The sequence below is a fragment of the Penicillium canariense genome, assembly GCF_028826845.1.
Source record: "Penicillium canariense strain IBT 26290 chromosome Unknown utg000008l_segment0_segment0, whole genome shotgun sequence".
In the NCBI taxonomy this organism is placed as follows: Eukaryota; Fungi; Ascomycota; class Eurotiomycetes; order Eurotiales; family Aspergillaceae; genus Penicillium; species Penicillium canariense.
In genome coordinates, this window is record NW_026622735.1 from 1,125,839 (window position 1) to 1,144,243 (window position 18,405).

An 18,405-nucleotide genomic window follows, 5' to 3' on the forward strand; every position below is an offset into this window, starting at 1 on the left:
AAAGGAAAATAAATCTGATTCTCCCCAATGGACGATTTATTTTTTGTTCTGGAATCTGGATAATAGGTAGACCTACAGTTAGCGACTACGTGATGTTGAATAAAAACCAGTTCTAATCGTGCCTTTTGGGGGAAAAACTTGTGAATTAGCGATGTCGCTGGCAGAGCAAGCATTAGCGCCCGTGGCAACATGCCAAGGGGGTTGCGGAGATATTAAGGGTCCATAGGCGATCCATGGGTCGGGCCAGATCCGAATTGCCAAGTAGAAATGGCCAGCATGCGGCGGCAGAAGACAAACGAGTCTTTTGTATCTTTTTATGTTTCATCTACATGATATAACACTGTCAAATCCGGCGAGAGCGTCCATGAGCTGCTCGTACGTTATACAGATGCTGCCCTATAATAGATGTTGTATCCCGAGGTTTTCGTCCCGTCGAGAGAAAATCGACACCTCCAGAACTACCGCGTGAACAGGGTCTACGTTCCCTCCGTTTATATCGAGTCATGATTTGACTCTTAGTCATGGAAAATCAGCCCACTATGCGAGATTAGCTTTGTATTTGATTAGCAGGATCGGGGGAGATTGTTGTGGCGGCAGGATGGCTTTTTGCTACGAGAGAGGATTTCTTGGCATGTGTTTCATCTTTGATCCCCGGACGCTGTATGCATTGCTTGCTGCACACTTCTTCTCACATACGTCCAAAGGGCGGTTCCATTGGCTGAAAACTCGAATGCCATGTTTGCGTCGTGCATATTTTGCTGTCGTCAACGGCTAATATTTCCGACCCCGGGAAAAGACCCTGTTCGGGCATTTCAAGCCCTACCGGGCAGTTTTTGTAAGTCATGAAACACATCTATTTGACCTGTCTCTCTATTTCTTCAAGTACTACATTATATGAGCTATAAGAATGCCGAGTCGCGCCTTTCTTTTCATTCATCGCCATCCTTCACACATTCACTACCCCCCGTCGCTCCTTTGACGAACACTTGGCAGGCCCAAGCTGTTCATTATATTCTAGTCATTCATTCCGTCTTCACTCCTTAGACCACTTTTTCTAACTTTATTCTTACTACGATGTCTTCTTTCTCTTCCAACTGGAGCTGGAGACTTTTGTCAATCAAGGGAAAGCTCTTGATCCTTACTGGTGTCGGCCTCACTTTGCTTGTGTTCTGCGTAAATTCTTGGACTGAGGTTCCAGTCAGCTCGCTCCATAAAAGAATACTCAAGCGCGGCAAAGTGACCAACGAAGAATCCAGTAACACCGCTATCTGGCAGCCTAAGGTTGGAATTAAATGGCAGATCCAGCTGGAGAATGCAGTTGAAGACATTGCCATCGGCGCTGATGTCTTCGATATTGATTTATTCGACAACGCCGCAGCAACAATTTCAAAAATTCACAACACCGGCGCTAAAGTGATATGCTATTTCTCGGCTGGTACCTACGAAGACTGGCGCTCTGACGCAAGCGAATTTTCCGACTCGGACTTTGGTAGTGCACTCGAGGATTGGCCAGGCGAGCGGTGGCTTGATGTGCAGTCAAGCAATGTCCGCAAAATCATGCAATCTCGCCTTGATTCGGCCAAACAGAAGGGCTGCGACGGTGTTGATCCAGACAATATCGACGCATATGGAAATGACAATGGCCTCGGTCTGACTGAAGCCAATGCGATCGACTATCTGAATTTCCTCGCAACTGAGTCTCATTCTCGCGGTATGTCTGTCGGACTCAAGAATGGAGGCGAGATCATTCAATCGGTCATTGAGAACATGCAATGGTCGGTCAACGAGCAATGCGCCCAGTATGACGAGTGCGATATCTACGCTACTTTCACGGATGTCAACAAGCCCGTATTCCACATCGAGTATTCTGGCGAGATCAAGGTCAACAACAAACTCAGAGTTCGAGTGACGAATTCGCAGAAGTCCGCAGCTTGCGATGCGAACAGTGCAGAGAAATTCTCCACTGTCATCAAAAACATGGAACTAGATGCCTGGGTTGAATATTGCTAGTTTGTCTAGGTCAATTACTTGCAAACATTCGGGGTATCGCTGTACTGCATGGTCAGCCTCGAGTGCCGAGATGTACAACCGTATCAGCTGCATTCTATCACCTCCTCTTAACATTGTCTCACGTATTTTCCCCCGATAGTGGCAAAGAAACAGTCTTTTTAGAGTCCTTGGATTGGCAAAGAAAGAGAAGCAAAGCCAAACATATATGCAACAGCCAGAATTGGCATGTGGGGTGGGTGCCCGGGGTCAGTTTTGGGGGAGAGTCGCTTTAGCGACGCGCAGCCTGGGCGAGCAGAGTGAGTGCGCAATAGAGAGGGTGAGAATCCGATGAGAATCACCCTTCGTTGCGCGAAACTACATCGACCCTTTCAGCTGAGCAGGGGGCCATAGAGGGAAGCATTCTACAGCACGTGGCTCAGCCTGCCGCTCTCGTTCCCTGGCTGTTACCCTCAGATGCAGAGGGTCGAGTTATGCTGACGTTTTTGCGCACAGCCTCGCGGGGGGCAATACGCTTACTCTTCGATCACTGGTTAGAGTTCGCTGCGGTGTGGCCGGTACGGACTACTATAGGGTACGGACTATAGATGACTGTAAAATATCGATTGGGGCTATGTACATATTTCACAAGCCTTGAGTATTCTTGGGGGCCAAACGGGATGTCTCAGTAGCCGCTTGCCCCCCGTCAGATTCTGGGGTATTATTATTCAAATAAATCAGGGCATGTCCTCCACGGCCCGAAGTTTGAAAAAGAATCAAGCAGATCGCAGATAATGGGCCGACCGTCCAACTCTGATATTCCTCTCGAATCCATCGACCATGGCGACCAACCTCCACTGTACAACGACGTGATCGATTTTTCATCCTCCAGACCAGTCGAAGAATCGATCCCAGGTGGCTGGGAATGCACTTGGGAGGGCAAATTCGGCACCCGAACGCTATCTCCATCGCTCTCTAAGAAGCCAAGGGCTCTCTATCGCCTCCTTTCCGCTCAACATAAGCTGCCGCCGCAGCATCATGTCTACATCAAAGGGCAGAAGGGCAAAGGCAACGACCCTAAGGATAAGGAAACGGATTTCGATTTTAAGCTCGACTTGACACCCACACTGCTACGCCTGGGTGAGAATGACAGTGAGTGGCACGAACTGCACGTTGTTCGAGATGGCGACGGTAAAGAGGCTTTTCGCGGGGAGGCCTTTCCGTCACTGGAATGGCAGCAGCCTCGAGGCCAAAGAAATTGTTATGAAGCTGTAGATGTTGAGGCCGAGGGTTTGGAGGATGAAACCCTCCTAGGCGCGGATGTTGACGGCTCGAACGAAGGGACTCCGAGTCTGATGGCCTGGTGCGAAAGATTCTGTTACGACCCTGCTGGAGTGAAATCATTTACCTTCACACGAGAGCTTGAAGGATTCGATGCTGAGCCTCTGCGTTCTGAGCTGAAGGCGTACCTTCGCTCAATCAATTACCGTGGCCATATCGAAATCGCAACTTCCGCGCGGCAGACTTTCATTACTGTCTATTCTCCGCATTGGATAAATCACTTGCGCAATAACTCCTTCGTCTGGTGGTTCTGCGTCCTCTCACAACTATGGATCATCACACTGGTGGTGATCACCTGTCTTGAACGACGCTATCAGGTTGTGCACTCGGTTTGGAGGTCTTCTCGCGAGGTCAAAGATACATCGATGCCGTCCGGTTCAAGGAAGATTTATGCACATGGACGCGATGAGACCAAGCTGGCAGATTTATGGGCACCCGCTGTCATGCAGGCAGCTTGTGACCAGCTAGACGGGGGTGAAACCTTGAAAGAGGGAAGCATACTGCGTCTCCAGCAGCGGGCACAGGAACGCATGGAAAATATTGAGTCATTTCTACCAGAACGCAATGTGGCAGGGGACTCTGCGGCTGAGAGCACGCAGTCCGCCAGTCGTGGACCTAGGCTGGGTATGGGACCTGGAGGGTACAACTTCCAGGCAGGATGGGGTGGGAATAGCAATCCTACCAGCTCATAGCAGCCGAGATTGACGAAAAACGACGTCTCCCTAAGACCATCGCCGTTGTCCAGTGATGGAATTCTCCTTTGGATCGATTTTACGAGGGCAGTCCCCTCGATGACGGTTTGGAAATCACCCTATACGGAGTGCCCAAAACCCGTTTTCTTAGAGGGAATCATGTTCGCTAATTGTTGTCGCTAATTGTTGCAACTGCTGTCTCGTACCCTTCACACTAACTGACCTTGTTCGGCCGGAGCATCATGATCATTGAAAACAGTGGCTGACGTGGATAGGGGGGCTGGAGCCATCAGTGAGAATTCTCATGATGGAGTCTCTGTATAATTTAACTTATACCACCTACCCACACTCATATTATGGCTGCCTGCAAGTGGCGGTGCACCTGATGTGGCTGAAGTATGGCTGAGTGGACGACAAGGCTTGTTCTACAACATCTGCGATAGTCGTTAGTCGGAATGGAAAAAATAACTAGAATCAGCCTGGGCAAAGAACAATATTACATAAGCAATGAGATCATCCCGTGGACTGCGCCTGATCCTCCCGAGTGTCCTTGTCGCGAAATTAGGCCCAAAGAATAAAATGGGTCCGAAAGCCCGGTGGTAACCTTGTTTCCCAGGAGAAATTTTGTAGAATTAACAGTTCCATAGGATTAGAATTAGCTCGTTTCAAGTGAAATGTTTTAGATTCCTTCCTGATTCCGATTGCTGTATTTGTTCATTGTTTCCTGAAGTATATGGCTTGTGGGTTTCAGGGTATATACCTCCTGTACTCTGGCTGAAAATCAGCAGTGCTTCGCGAACGACTGCATGAATGCATCTCGCTGGACACTAAACAAAGCGTGCAGCGAAATTCCGGAAGAAGGGATATCTACGTAGTACAATCGCACACTTGTCCACCGACCTCTCCTGTTGGGCCCGAACGCCTTATCGTCAAACCCCTCGCTCCGTCATTTGAGCGCTTGCCCTCGCGACCCTCCATACCCGCCTCCGGGTTGCATATAGGTGGTGGACCAAGATCCACAAATTTGTGGGTTTCGGGTATCCCTAAGGGGAAACCCGGAATGCGGTGAAGTTAGGTGTCTATGGTGTTTACAGGTCTCTGTGACAGGAGGTCTTGTTGAATCAACAAAGAGCTAGAGTCACTGGCGGCGTTGAGATGAGGTCGTTTGGAGGAAGTATGAAGGGCGGAAGGTGGGATGGGCTGCCTCGTGTGGTGGGGGGAGGAAAGAGGAAGAATGTCCTTCCGCCTGCCGAAACGGAGGGATGGAGTCATTACGTCACTCGTGCGAAAGCGGGCGCCGGTAAATTCGTAGATTCCCCATTGGGAACAGTGGGGGGCGATCGGGTTATCGACGCTCGTCACATCCTTGCGCTGCAGCCAATCGCGCCCCGGTTCACAGCCCTCCGGACTTCAGTGAGGCTCGTCCGCCCGGGCTTCCCGTGCACTGCTGAGCCCGATCTTCAGGTGAACCGGAGCGTGTAGCGAAACACGAGAGCGTCGCAGCCGAGGGGAAGGTTCCCCGAAAGAGCCATGCACCCCGGTATACCTAGGGGCGAGTCGCGCATTTCTATTCATATCAAAGATGGGCATACACGTATACGCGCCCAATGTGTCCCGTCAGTGATAGCTTGACAGTGGCATCAAAAAGGTAATTTAACACCGGTTCTATTGGCTCATATGCGTGATGAGCCGGTGGGGATCTGGAACGCCTTTTCCGAAAACGGCCGTTATTACACCTTCGTTCCCACTTAGCCACACTCACCTCTTTTTCACGCCCGCTCTGCTGCGATAGACGGGCAACCCGTCGCGACTTTGATGGGGAATGATCCGCTTTGCGCGATTTGCCCGGTCCTAACCACGTCATTGTGCTTGCTACACAATTGAAGTCGCGATGGGTGGGTGCTGGTCCGGTATATGGGCCAATTGCAAGAATCTGGGTCGACGCCCACCATGGGTCCATATTGCGGGACTGCTACTTGAGGGAGCCGATCAGCAGCCGGTTCTCTGAAATATAATGACTTAATGATTCCCAGAAACCTTTCCCCCTCATCAATCTCACATTCTAGGTGAGATATTCTGTCAGTGGCTCGCTAGACGACTGCCACCAAGACTCTTACCATCCCTCTACACAATCTCATCTATCCTCTCCATCCTATCCACCCACTATGTCTCAAACCGCCAACGCTCAAGCTGGCGCCGATGCTGCTCCTCAGGATCCCGCTCCCAACGAGCAGCCGGTTGGCTCGCCGCACGACCAGACTGACACCCTCCCCATCCCCGCGGAATCTGGCCACGGTGCCATCATCGAAATTCCTGCTACCAGGAGCTCGATCAGTGATGTTCACATGCAGCGTCTGAGTCTCTCGCCCTCCATGAAGGACCGCCGGGGCTCGCGTAACTCGTTTGGCGTCTCCCTTCCCATTCCCCGGTCCCCGCGGAAGTCGTCGCGTTTGTCCATGGTTGAGAGGCCTGGCATGCATGTCCGCGACATCATCGCTTCCGAGGTGCAGGATCAGGCGAAGGAGAAGGTTGAGAAAGTCAAGAACATGGCCTTTGTGTTTGACATTGACGGTGTGCTGGCACACGGTAACAATGCTATCCCGGAGGCTAAGGCCGCTCTCAAGATGCTGAACGGCGACAACGAGCTCGGTACGTGATTCCTTGACATTTTCTTCTCCACAATCACTAACTGGTGGATGGCGTGTTAGGTATCCAATTTCCGTACATTCTTCTCACCAACGGCGGTGGCAAGACCGAGGAGGCTCGCTGCGCCCAACTCTCAGAGGTTCTAGGATATCCTATCTCTACCGACCAATTTATCCAGTCGCACACCCCCATGCAAGCCCTCGCAGAGTACTACGAAAACGTCCTGGTCTGCGGTGGCGAGGGATTGAAGGTGCGCGAGGTCGCTGAGAGCTATGGCTTCAAGAACGTAATCCACCCCAAGGATATCTTGGCTTGGGATCCCACAATTTCGCCCTGCCGCAAGTTCACCGAGGAGGAGCAGAAGCTGGCCAAGCCCCGCGATTTCTCAAAGTTCAAGTTTGACGCAATTCTGTGCTTCGCCGAGTCGCACGATCAGGCGACTGAGTTCCAGATCATCCTTGACCTTCTCCTCAGTGCCAATGGCAGGCTGCTCACCCGCGCCAAGGACCCCGCCGCTCGGGATGCCGTTGCAGGCCATATCCCCATCTACTTCTCTCAGGGTGATCTCCTCTGCCCGACCGAGCACAAGGGCCCGCCACGTCTGCACCTGGGTGCTTTCCGTGTTTCCCTAGAAGCACAATACAAGGCTCTGACCGGCCGTGATCTGGAGCGTATCGTGTATGGTAAGCCCGAGCGTGCTACCTACATCTGTGCCGACGAAGTTATCAAGTCCTGGATGGAGGAGATTCACGGCGAGAAGCGCCTGCCGAAGAACATCTACATGATCGGCGACAACCCCCAGTCTGACATCATTGGTGGTAACCTTTACGGGTGGAACACCTGCCTGGTTCGCACTGGTGTCTTCCAAGGCAAGGGCAACGATGAGAACAACCCTGCCAACTTCGGTGTCTTCGATCAGGTTCTCGATGCAGTGAAGGCCGCTGTCCGCAAGGAACTTGGTGATGACTTCAAGTTCAAGTGGGACCCCAAGAAGCACTCCCCGCACGGATCCGCCGTTGAGTAAAGAGGTCTTTCCTGAAGAAAAGTGTGCATCTCTACAACATATTTCCTGTCTCTTGCTTTCCACATTCTTGATCCCCCTGTTCAGACCACCGCTTAGCTGGCTGCGCGTCTCCTCGCAGCCCCAGGCTTGGGTTTCTTGCCTTTTATCTTCTCTTTGGAATTTTCGTCGTTTTTAGAATGGTTGCATCTTGTGTTAAATCGGGGTATGGAAATCAACCCTGTTGAACTTGGGTTTAGGGCTCAGATAGATTTTGTCACTGTCTATTTGATGGAATTTACGACTACCTTTTACGAATAAAGAACAATATCTTATACTTCGGCCGTGATCATACTAGAATCCAGTCTGGAAGTCTTCGAAGCCAAGATCCCATTGCACACCTATGACATCATAGGCCAAATTTTTTCGACCGGTGTCCTGTCCTCCCCCTGACTATAGTAAAGGCTTTTCTTGACGGGGCCAAAAGTCTCCGTAAACCATCGAAGCTCGGATTATAACCATAGAATTGCTGCTTCGGAACCTAATGCCTTCCTAATTGATAGATGGAGAGAAAGTGGTCAAACCGTGAACAAGTGTACCACTCTGGTTCAGAGAGTGTTGCATAATATGCCGTAGCCTACTCATTGGCTTTCTTGAAACGAGCCGCCATCGACTGATTTACCTAACAGCTTGAATCAGGGAATATGGAATGCGGCTGTAAAAGTATTGAAAAATCTTGACTCATCATTGGTTGGGTTCGGAAATGTGTGGGGACTCCGCGTTGGTACGACAACATAGTCGCTCGCTCTAGCATCAAGATTCAGGTTTCTGAAACTATGTAATCGGAATGTTCTGTTCCGTTGTAAGCAGAAATGCCTTGTCTTGCAAGTCATGCCAGTGCGGCGGATACACTCTGGCTCTCGGCGGCACAATTAGTTCCGCGCTCCTGAGGCGCATGCCTAAGGTTTCGATTGAGAAGCACTTATCTGACGGTCGATCTGAGGATGCATACCAGTATTGGATCCATCTTCCACGATCTGTAGCGTGATATTGCCTAGTTCGCTGATTCACCCTCCTTTGCTGTGACAAATCTCGCTGGACGGTCTTGAGCTTCCATTCTGGCGGTCGGAAAGCCTACATACGATGGCCCTAGATCTTCCCACGGAGCAGGATATATATATCATGTGTGTGGAAACTCGGGACGCATATTTACGCCACTGCCCGACAATCCAATTGAAAAGAAAAACAGCAGGTAAGAAATGCAAGTTTGTGATCGCATAATGCAGAAAAGTATCTGCTAATTAGAATGGCAGTTCGATATGGGATTATAGAATTGAGTTGGCAGCCTTGTCGATCATCATGATATTTTAATCAACAGATTGCAACATAGCTGGCCGATGACTATATTATCACTCGGCAAAAAGTAATATAATTCCCTGGTCAGAGTGTTATAGTATAGAGCAGGATGCTGAACGGAACGTGGTCATTCCGAACCGACTAATTGCAACTGATACCCGATGAAGACTAGTACAAGGTGTCGGAAAGTGGACGGCTTACTGGTTTCTGGAGATTCCAGTCACCGTCCATCGGGTCCTTTTATCTCGCAGGCTTCAACAGCCTCTCATGATCTCAGTCGGTATTATCCTGCCTATCCCCGCCACCAAAGCTCCTTCTCACCAAGCTGTTGGGTCTCTGGAGATAAAACTCATGAAGCCCTGCAAGTCAAAAGTTTGAACACAAATAATAGGCTGCCGGGAGTAAGAACGTCTATTGCTTCTAACGCAAATATACCGTTGAACGTAGTGAAGAAGCATTATTTCACAAAGGTTACTTGACAAACTCAGCTACAGTTCACTGTGGTATATTGTGTAATCTTGTTCATAATGAGTTCCAGCAGCTTCCTCTTCAACTCGCAACCTCACTCCGTCGTACTGGGCCACGCGACCTGCAGCCTCCACCTCCAAGTAACGAGGAGCACCAAGTTCGCTATTCATCATATACACCTCGGACACATCAATTGCGGTCTAGAGTGTATTGAGAAAAATTATTTTTATTATTTTCATCCTCCTGAGGTTGGTTGCCTTTTCTGGAATTTGTGAGACTGCCCTCGTCCCAATTGGTCAGTCACTCATTAATAGCTCTGAAGCTGGTGAATCAGCGAGCTGCCTATATACCTTTGTATAATCCAGCCGTTCGTTCAAATAGATAAGTATTGAGGTCATGAAGTAGAGATCAACGAAAATGGGCGATTAAAACTACGTCGGCTAGGAAGCTTCTTAGCTTTATAGAAAGAGGTGGAATGTCAAGTCTATAATGCCAAGTCCGGCTTCGGACTAGCTCACAGCGCTAGCTAAACATTGTGTATCTAATCACCCCAGCCCCAACTAGAAGAAATTGACTAAAAGAATGGTGTTCTTTCTGAGATTAGGAACTCAAATCCCAGCATAGCCGCGGCAAGGTTCATCCCGAATTGTGTTTCCATCTTTCCGCCGACTTCCGATTAGTCTACGTTCCCGGTACCATGGCAACTACCTACAAATTCATATCGCTGTCGGGCCGAGGATATGATAGATTGTTTGATTCTACTCAAATCTGAACAGATAAGTAGTGTGGTCATTAATTACGTAATATATGCAATAAAAGCAGCCCTTGAACATACTTCTGCTGCATTTTCGTTACTCTTCAACTTCAAGCACATACAATATCCCACTAAACTCTATTTCTCACTCTATGAGTGATCCATCAATCATGTCTTCCCACCCATTTAGCTCTCTGCCCAGTTTTGACGAGCTCCCACCAGTCAAGGACATGCCTCAGGGCTGCGCCTGGGGTGTATTCGACCGCGACGGCCGGAAAGATCACCTGGGCTGCCTGAACCTCCTCACACCCCCCGTGGTACAACGTGCACTAAAGGAGGCGAAAGACGGTCAGTCAGTCTCATTGAACTGGCCCATCAACGCTATTCACTCGCCCGGTTTCGGGCGCAAGGGGCTGGAACATAAAGTGACTTCATTTCAAGACACGCCATATGCGATGTATGGTTTCGATGACGAGATCGCTTTCAACACACAGTGCTCCAGTCAGTGGGACAGCCTGGTGCACTTCGCCCACCAACCCACCGGGCTCTGTTACAACGGCGTACAGCCGGATAGCGCTGGGCTCAAGCAAGATGACACCCCCTTTCACAAGGACTGCAACCTCCCCACCCTCAACCACTGGCACTCGCGCGGTGGACTGGTTGGCCGGGGCGTACTGGTCGACTATTGCGCCTACGCCGAAGCTCACGGAATCACGTACGACCCGTTTGACGCGCACAAGATCACGGTGAAGGACCTGGAGGCAGTGATAAAGTGGGAGAAGCTTGAATTGCTGCAGGGTGACATCTTGATCGTGCGTTCCGGTTTCACGCGTGCTCTCGAGCAGGCCTCCACGCCAGAGAAACAGAAGGAGTTGTTTGGTTCCCACCGGACGGTCGGAGTGGAGGGAAGTGTTGAAACCGCGCGGTGGGTTTGGAATCATCACTTTGCTGCTGTCGCCGGCGACGCCCTTGCCTTTGAGCAGACCCCGCCCACTCGCCCAGATGGCACCGAGGGTAATATCAGTGATCTAGGTTAGTCTAGTCTTCCTTACTCTCCCTGGTTCATGCTAGCAACATCCTTACCCCAAGCTGAATGCTGACTTTATCTGCTCGACGTTTCGCTAGTGCTGCACACATACTTCTTGAGTCTTTTCGGCATGACCATTGGGGAGCTGTGGGACTTGGAAGCGCTATCCCTTATGTGCTCGCAGAAGCAACGATACTCATTTCTGCTGACTAGTTGTCCATTGAATGTGCCCGGAGGTGTGGGAAGCCCCCCAAATGCCTTGGCCATCTTCTGAACTCGAGGGCATGATCATTGGCGTTCCTTTGCTGCATCTGGCCATACCATCACAAGGTGCTGCTCACGGATGTATTCCGTTCTCCTTTGCATTGAAATTGTGAAATTAACTTGCATCCCAATCCACCACATGTAAAATCTTTCCGTCCAGGGTAGTGTAGAGTTTTGGAAATTCACGCTAGCGCTACCCCGCATATGCGGGGTAGACAAGGCCTCCCCTACATCGATAGACTACTAATCGAACCGGAGGTCTACTCCGATTCGTTAGGTTAAACCGAACGGTACCCTTGGCAATAAAATCAAAAATGCGGGCCTCTGAAATTTTAACCTCGGGTGCTGATATGAATAGCCCGAAATTTAGTTAGATCAAAGGCGACTTGGAATTGGCCCACGCTGCTTGGACAGAATCCTTCAGAAAGATATATTCTGGTATTTGTGTAAATATTGGGATGTTCCGGGCTAGTACAGAGCCAATTTAACAAGGAAGGAGAACGTGGCGGACCGTTTCCTAGAAATCTGACTATGCAGACCCAACTGAGAAAGGATCCACACCCGCCATCTGTTGCATTTGCATCCAAGTACCGAACCATGGGGATTGCTCTTCAGGTACCGGATCCAGATCCGTCCAATCCATAAATTCCTGGATAACAGATTGAATTGCAACCCACCGCTCGCTGTATTGTGGACACGTCTTTGCCCCCCACAGCTGAGCAGATTCTATAGCCGGTGGCTCCATAGCCGGTGGCTCCAGAGTCTGGCTCTCGAGCATGTCGTGCCAAATCCGAGAAACACGGTATATAGAACGGAGCTGCCAGGCTGCCAGCTCATATGCTTTCGATGCCTCCTTGATGGCTTGACAGCAGGCACCTAGATCAGATATGGCCAGGCTATATTCCTCATGTCTCTGGGATGTGCATGCAACATAGAGATGCACCATGGCCGCGGTAAGCATCGGGTGCATAAAGTTGATGTTAATGCGTCTTAGCGACCAGAGGCGCTTGTAAATGTGTGCGATGCGCGTAATTGCCTTGGCAGAGTCTAGATATCTGCGACGCGAATCTGCCCAGGTGCCGATTCGTGGGGACGTGACGAAAGGATGATTGGCGAAGATCATGACTTCGTAGAATTGCATATGCAGGACTAATACATGCGGCAAGTAGACTGATAAGGTACTGGTCATGTCGATTACGAGCTCCTGTGGGAGGCCCGCAAGCCATGTGTCGAGTGCGCTGGTGATGGCAGAAGTATGGGCCCGCAATTGGGAGATCGAATCGGTTTGTTTATCGTAGCTATAAGTAATCTTGTGTTAGGAACTGAGTGCTGGTGCAAAAAAGGGACATACAATGCTTTCTGTAGCCATTCCATGATAGAGTATAGACTTATTTGGTGCTCCCACATGGCTGCTAGTGGTTCAATGTGCTGGGTTAAACCAAGTATTGGCTCATCAGTATAGTTCTCCCAATAAGAAGGTTGGCCAAGGTGATCCCCAGTAGGCTGGCGCACTGGGACGCGACTCGCACTGGAGACGGGCATTGTTAGCCGTCCAAGGTAGTAACTCCAAGCAGTGTTGACGATATGCGTTCCCCAAAATGCCGTGCTTCGCGCATTGGCCTCTTCGCGAGACATATCATTCGACTGGACATAGTGTTCCACATCGAGGTGTAGACCAAGATGGTGAGACAACTGCGTCGCCATACCATCGCAAAGCCACCCTCGAGAATCCCGACATCTGCTCGCTTCACTGCCACTCATCATAGCCAGTGCCTGCACAGTTGCAATTGTTGGGTTGTCGATATCGCGCTCTAACAGTGCCCGGGCTCGAAGGATAAATAGGTCGTGGAGTGGGGCTGGAACTCCTGTAACTATGCGATCGGTAAAGAGTGCTCCCCAGGAGCACCTCCATTCTCCTCAGTTGAAGTTATCAGGTGAGAAACTTGGAAGATCAAACTTACATGGCGTTTACGAGCAATTCCGAGTAGCAGGGTGATTCTATGCTCACTCCCGCCTCTACGGCGGACAGTGCTAGCTTGCGAGCGTCCATGAATGCTTTTCGGTCAACCACATTAAAGTATGGGTTCTCCCACGTGAAATATAACTTGATCAGGTGGTCCTCCACCTCACGGGGAATTATCTGAGCCACACCAGCACGTTCAAGACACATGGCAGTTGTCTCGCCGGGTGCTTTGCTCTCCATAGGTGGCTGAAAGGGAATGGCCGTTTTCAGAAAATGCACGTTGGAGGTAGTTCCAAAATACTTGAGTTGGCCATGCTCCGTGAATTGAAGAGACCCTGTCCGCTTCACAAGGAGCTCCATCTCGGGGTCCAAGCCAGGTGTCGACTGTCTCCCTTGATCGATGCGCTCAATCAGGGCCTGTTCCCGATCAATTGCATCCGGAGGATTATTGTCTGTATAGTCCATGATAAGCGAGAGTGTCAAGCTCGCTTCACATCTTGAGATCCCCGACGCGTCTGGCGAGTTTTCACGAGGGGCAGGCGGCATGAATGTCGGCTGCGGGGCCAGAGATGGGGGGATGGGGATGTTGCGTTCATATAAGATATTTTCTAGCAAACGTACACGGTCAATGAGCTGATTGACCGCGAGCTTTGATAATCTAATACCAGTCAGCATAAAAGAAACGTAGAGAAGCCCCCACACGCCGAACAAGCGGAAGGGGGGCAAGTACAAAGACTCGCTAGAGAGATAGAAAGAGCGTCGGGCATCAAGGGAGCTGATAGAATAACTCACTTTCTTCTATCTGGCCGGAAATCGGTACAATCTTGCTCAAGTCGAGAACAGCTAGCGCATATTGGCGAGGCCCCATTGCAACGGACCTTCAGGCGGAAACATTGATCGCATGCCGTCGTCGCATGCGGCGACCTGCGAGGATCAGGAGCGACCATCATCGCTCGGTAAAGCCGTGCTGAGTAATTGCTGATGGAATAATCTTAGCTGAAAGCGCACTGTGTGTGTTTCTCGGTGGTCAAGAATTCCCGACGATAATTGAAATGCGGGGAAAGTGGAGGTTAGCCGCAACCCGGGCAGACGGAACTCGAAAAATGTTATTTCAGTTGATACAGGGGTACTATTGGCTTATCAAAAGCCCAACTATTTAATTACAACCGGGTTTGCAAGTAGACTCTCACGCAGGCTATTTAGGAGTTTAGTGTTTACTTCGCATCATCTGATTCTTCCGCCAGTGAAACAAATAATGCATCTCTCAGCTCAACACAACTCGGCATGAAGCACAGCTGGCTTAGGCGCCGCGTCATCACTATTATCCCCAGCATCGCGGAATGATTCATGCGCAATAATCTTACGCTCCTCCTCAGTTGCATCGTACCAGTAGGACACGACGTTTTCTGTATCGCCAAAGAGTGCGCCGATCTCCTCCAAAGTGCGACCCTTTGTCTCCCGGAAGAGGAAGTAAATCGCCGCGATGTAGAAGACGGATGGAACCATTAACACCAGTAGAATCTTTATTCGATCGTATTGAGAGCCACTGGTGCAGCAACAAGGGTGACTTCAGAAGTAAAGTAGAAGGTACTGAGACCAATTGCCACTCCTTGAGACCGCAGATGATTGGAGAAGGTTACTGCCACGTAGACATACCGTGTAGCATCCACAAAGAAGTACCACCAGAAGATATAGAAAAATGTCAAGAAGACCGCTGCTCGGAGGCATGGCTGAAAGGCTGTGCCCAGGTATACCGCGGAGAGAGCACAAAGGAAAATCGGAGACATAGTGCAGCCAATAGACCCGATCAACAAACACGTCCGGCGACCAACGCGGTCCAAATAGAAGGCAGTCTAAGTATTACCAACGAGTGTAAATGTTGTCCAACAAGCGTTAAGGAGTAGCGGGATTCCGCCGGTCAAGCCGAGGTAACTGTAGATGAGCACACCGTAGGTGGCAATAACATAGATGCCCAAAAACTGATCGGCAGCCATGAGAAGAAAGGCCGTAAAAGCTCGTCGCCGGTTGGCAGGCGTTCGAAATATTTCAAAAGGCCGGATGTTCATTGACCGATCGTGTTTAAACTGCTTCTCAATCAAAATAAACTCTCGAGTTGCTCGGGTATCATGGGGGTCGTTGGGGGTTTTATGCAGGCGTTTGACAATCCCTCATCTCGACGTCCCTGTTGAAGCAGCCAACGGGGAGAGAAAGGGATCAACGAGCTTCCTGCAAGGACAAGTAGAGGGAAAGTAACCTGGAAAGCGAGCGGGAATCGCCAGGCAAATGCCGCATATGAGCTGCTTGCTTTCATATAGAAGCAAGCGAAGCCAAGCCAGCCTGCCAGGGTGTAGCCGACAGCATACATGATTCCCGTAACGCAGACCATTGCTCCCCGAGTTCCGGCTGTCGAGACCTCAGCCTGGTATATTGGCACAATGCAAGCCAGGATAGCAGCGCCAACGCCCGCAACAAAGCGGCCTGCAAGAAGCATGTCAATGCTGACCGCACCTGAACATAGTGCACCACCAAGAACGAGTATTATACATCCGATCTGTATAATCGTGCCGATGGCTACGAAGACGACCACCTAAAAGTTGTAGGCATTGACAACGACTTTGTGAAGCATTTTGGAGAATTGAGACCAGAAAAGGCCAGCGAACAGGAGTTGGGCTAATTGAAAGAAAGACAAGGGGAATTTGAAGACACAATTCGCTAGCAGCTTTTCGCGCCCAGTATATTTATGGAGGGTTTCCAGGTTGATCGAGCCCCGGCCGAACAAGCACAGTTCTTGTGCAGCTACACCGCCGGAACACAAGACCAGGGATGGAGGATCCGGGGACCTGAAGGCGGGGAAGATGAAGCTCCTCAGCAAATAAGTCACTGAATTTCAGATTCTATGATGCAATAAGTACATCTCGTGCGGTACTTCGGCATGGAAATAGAATTACCTTGCGCGGGGAGGCGGGGGGAGTGAGGGGTCAAGTTTGCTTGTGAAATTCAAAGCAAATCTTAGACAAACTAACATATGGAGATACTTTGTAGATTCAAGCCGAAATAAAGAAAATATACCGTATATTGATATCAAAAGTCTGACCCGAGGCCCCAGCCAACGGGGCGCAGGACTTGAATAGCAGGCAATTTCTCAATAGAGAATAACAGCTTCTAGCAGCGAACGTCTGGCCTAAGTATATTTAAACTAGAGAAGGAGCTTGTGGTCACATAGCCAAGCCCCTTACATAAACAAGCAGTCTATGAGTATGTACGCACCTTAATACGCTTTCTGAGCGCCCGAGAAGAGCCGTTCCTTGTTTTTAGGGTTTGAGGAGCATATCTATTCTATCTGTGTAAGGGAAATGAAACCGCCTATCGACTCTATTTATTTTCCAAATGATTCGACTTCTAGCCGCTTCATTGATACGGATTCTCGGACCCAAACTTGGGCTCCCACATGCCCTTACTTTCCTTGACTTTGAGCTGCATGCCCTTGAGCAATCCGTAGATAGTGCGTAGTGTGGGCATAGCCACGCCCTTGGATTCTCCCTCTCGCAGAGGCTCACCCACAATGTTTTCTAGTTCGATCAGATTGCCCTTCTCAATATCCTGGCACATGGACGGCTTGAAAGCACTGCCGATTGGGTCGACGCGGATCAAAATCTCCGGGAGGTCCTCGGGAAAATCCGTGATACCATCAGCCCGGGCAGCAGCGAGCACTTCCTTCATGATCGGCCGGATGAGATCATCAATGACGTGGCTGCTCATGCGCATACGAGGTGTGTCCATGCGCAAGATGGCCGCAACTGGGTTGAAGGAGGCATTATAGAGTAGCTTGCGCCATCGAACGCGACGAACATCTGCGTCAAAAGTGACATCGATCTTACCATCGGGGTTGTAGATATCGATATAACGCTTGGCTGCCTCTTCCGCAACTTGGGCCGGTACATCGGGATTGTGGAAAGCGCCGATTGTCTGCTCATCCTGACCATCGTGCAAGATACTACCGTGTGATATCTCGGTAGCACTGACGTAAGAAACACTACTGATTATCGGGTTGGTGGGAAAGCAGGAGATGAGAGGTTTCTCAATATTGATTCCATTCTGACAGAGCACAATGGCGGTTTTGTGCGGGGTGACAGCAGGAGCAATGATATCGGACACGGTTGGTGAGATCTCTGGGATGTTCTTGGTCGTTACAAGAATGAAATCGAAGGGAGGGAGGTTCTCCTTTGCGGTGTTGGGAACGACCTTGCAGACTTGAGGATTGATATCAGCATGAGCCGATCTTCAAAGATCCACAACATTTTGTTGAACAGGAGCCACTCACTGCGCGTGGGGCGCCACCCCTTAATACCGTTGCCATATTGGGCGGAATTAATGCTGATGCCGTTCTTTTGCACGGCGTTATAATTAGATCTCATCACCGCTGTGACCTCAGCTTTGCCGCCCTGTTCGAGAGCATAGGCTGCTAGCGTGCCGACACCTCCAGTACCGACAATGAGGACTCTGGCCTTTTGCTCTCCCATCGTTGCAATATTACAGGGATGGTAGTGGTTGGTGGGAGCTAGAAAGGAAGAGAAGCGTCAGGGTCCGTAGTGCCGGTAGCTTGACGACTTTAAATGGCACGTAATGCATCCGAGTGCTGATAAGGGTCATAACAACATACGGCGATAATGCTAATCTCAGTCCAGGAGCCGGTTCACGCGTTACCATTCCCCACCAAGATATAACGGAATAGGAAAACCATGGCGAATCGCGCCCGTTGCGGCGAGGCGGGGTCGGACGGCCAGGACGCACCGAAGCGAAATTATGCGGGCTGGCCCACTTTATCTAGGATAGGCCTCTGATTACGGATCCACAGAGTGCAGACCACGGCCGATTTAATGGATGTTTGGCAAAGGCCCCTAACGAGTA

At 50.2% G+C, this 18,405-nt stretch overlaps 7 protein-coding genes across 7 annotated transcripts; 4 read left to right on the top strand and 3 right to left on the bottom strand.

Annotated features, from left to right (window-relative positions):
• Window positions 1-1,074: 1,074 nt before the first annotated feature.
• On the top strand, window positions 1,075-2,010 carry N7482_010348 (endo alpha-1,4 polygalactosaminidase; the record flags this gene model as incomplete). The annotated part of the gene is made up of 1 exon (XM_056692472.1): window positions 1,075-2,010. One exon carries the CDS (start codon window positions 1,075-1,077, stop codon window positions 2,008-2,010), a length of 936 nt encoding a protein of 311 aa, XP_056538429.1.
• Window positions 2,011-2,780: 770 nt separating this feature from the next.
• N7482_010349 (uncharacterized protein) lies at window positions 2,781-4,019 on the top strand (the record flags this gene model as incomplete). Its single annotated transcript, XM_056692473.1, has 1 exon — window positions 2,781-4,019. One exon carries the CDS (start codon window positions 2,781-2,783, stop codon window positions 4,017-4,019), a length of 1,239 nt encoding a protein of 412 aa, XP_056538430.1.
• Window positions 4,020-6,184: 2,165 nt separating this feature from the next.
• Window positions 6,185-7,689, top strand: N7482_010350 (uncharacterized protein; the record flags this gene model as incomplete). The annotated part of the gene is made up of 2 exons (XM_056692474.1): window positions 6,185-6,668; window positions 6,728-7,689. The coding sequence occupies 2 exons, from the start codon at window positions 6,185-6,187 to the stop codon at window positions 7,687-7,689; spliced, it is 1,446 nt and encodes a 481-aa protein (XP_056538431.1).
• A 2,724-nt stretch (window positions 7,690-10,413) lies between these two features.
• Window positions 10,414-11,544, top strand: N7482_010351 (uncharacterized protein; the record flags this gene model as incomplete). Its single annotated transcript, XM_056692475.1, has 2 exons — window positions 10,414-11,275; window positions 11,369-11,544. 2 exons carry the CDS (start codon window positions 10,414-10,416, stop codon window positions 11,542-11,544), a joined length of 1,038 nt encoding a protein of 345 aa, XP_056538432.1.
• A 519-nt stretch (window positions 11,545-12,063) lies between these two features.
• On the bottom strand, window positions 12,064-13,962 carry N7482_010352 (fungal specific transcription factor domain-containing protein; the record flags this gene model as incomplete). The annotated part of the gene is made up of 3 exons (XM_056692476.1): window positions 12,064-12,832; window positions 12,886-13,440; window positions 13,496-13,962. 3 exons carry the CDS (start codon window positions 13,960-13,962, stop codon window positions 12,064-12,066), a joined length of 1,791 nt encoding a protein of 596 aa, XP_056538433.1.
• Window positions 13,963-14,766: 804 nt separating this feature from the next.
• N7482_010353 (MFS transporter) lies at window positions 14,767-15,284 on the bottom strand (the record flags this gene model as incomplete). Its single annotated transcript, XM_056692477.1, has 2 exons — window positions 14,767-15,043; window positions 15,154-15,284. 2 exons carry the CDS (start codon window positions 15,282-15,284, stop codon window positions 14,767-14,769), a joined length of 408 nt encoding a protein of 135 aa, XP_056538434.1.
• Window positions 15,285-16,905: 1,621 nt separating this feature from the next.
• On the bottom strand, window positions 16,906-18,017 carry N7482_010354 (ketopantoate reductase family protein; the record flags this gene model as incomplete). Its single annotated transcript, XM_056692478.1, has 2 exons — window positions 16,906-17,747; window positions 17,819-18,017. 2 exons carry the CDS (start codon window positions 18,015-18,017, stop codon window positions 16,906-16,908), a joined length of 1,041 nt encoding a protein of 346 aa, XP_056538435.1.
• Between the last annotated feature and the right edge of the window lie 388 nt (window positions 18,018-18,405).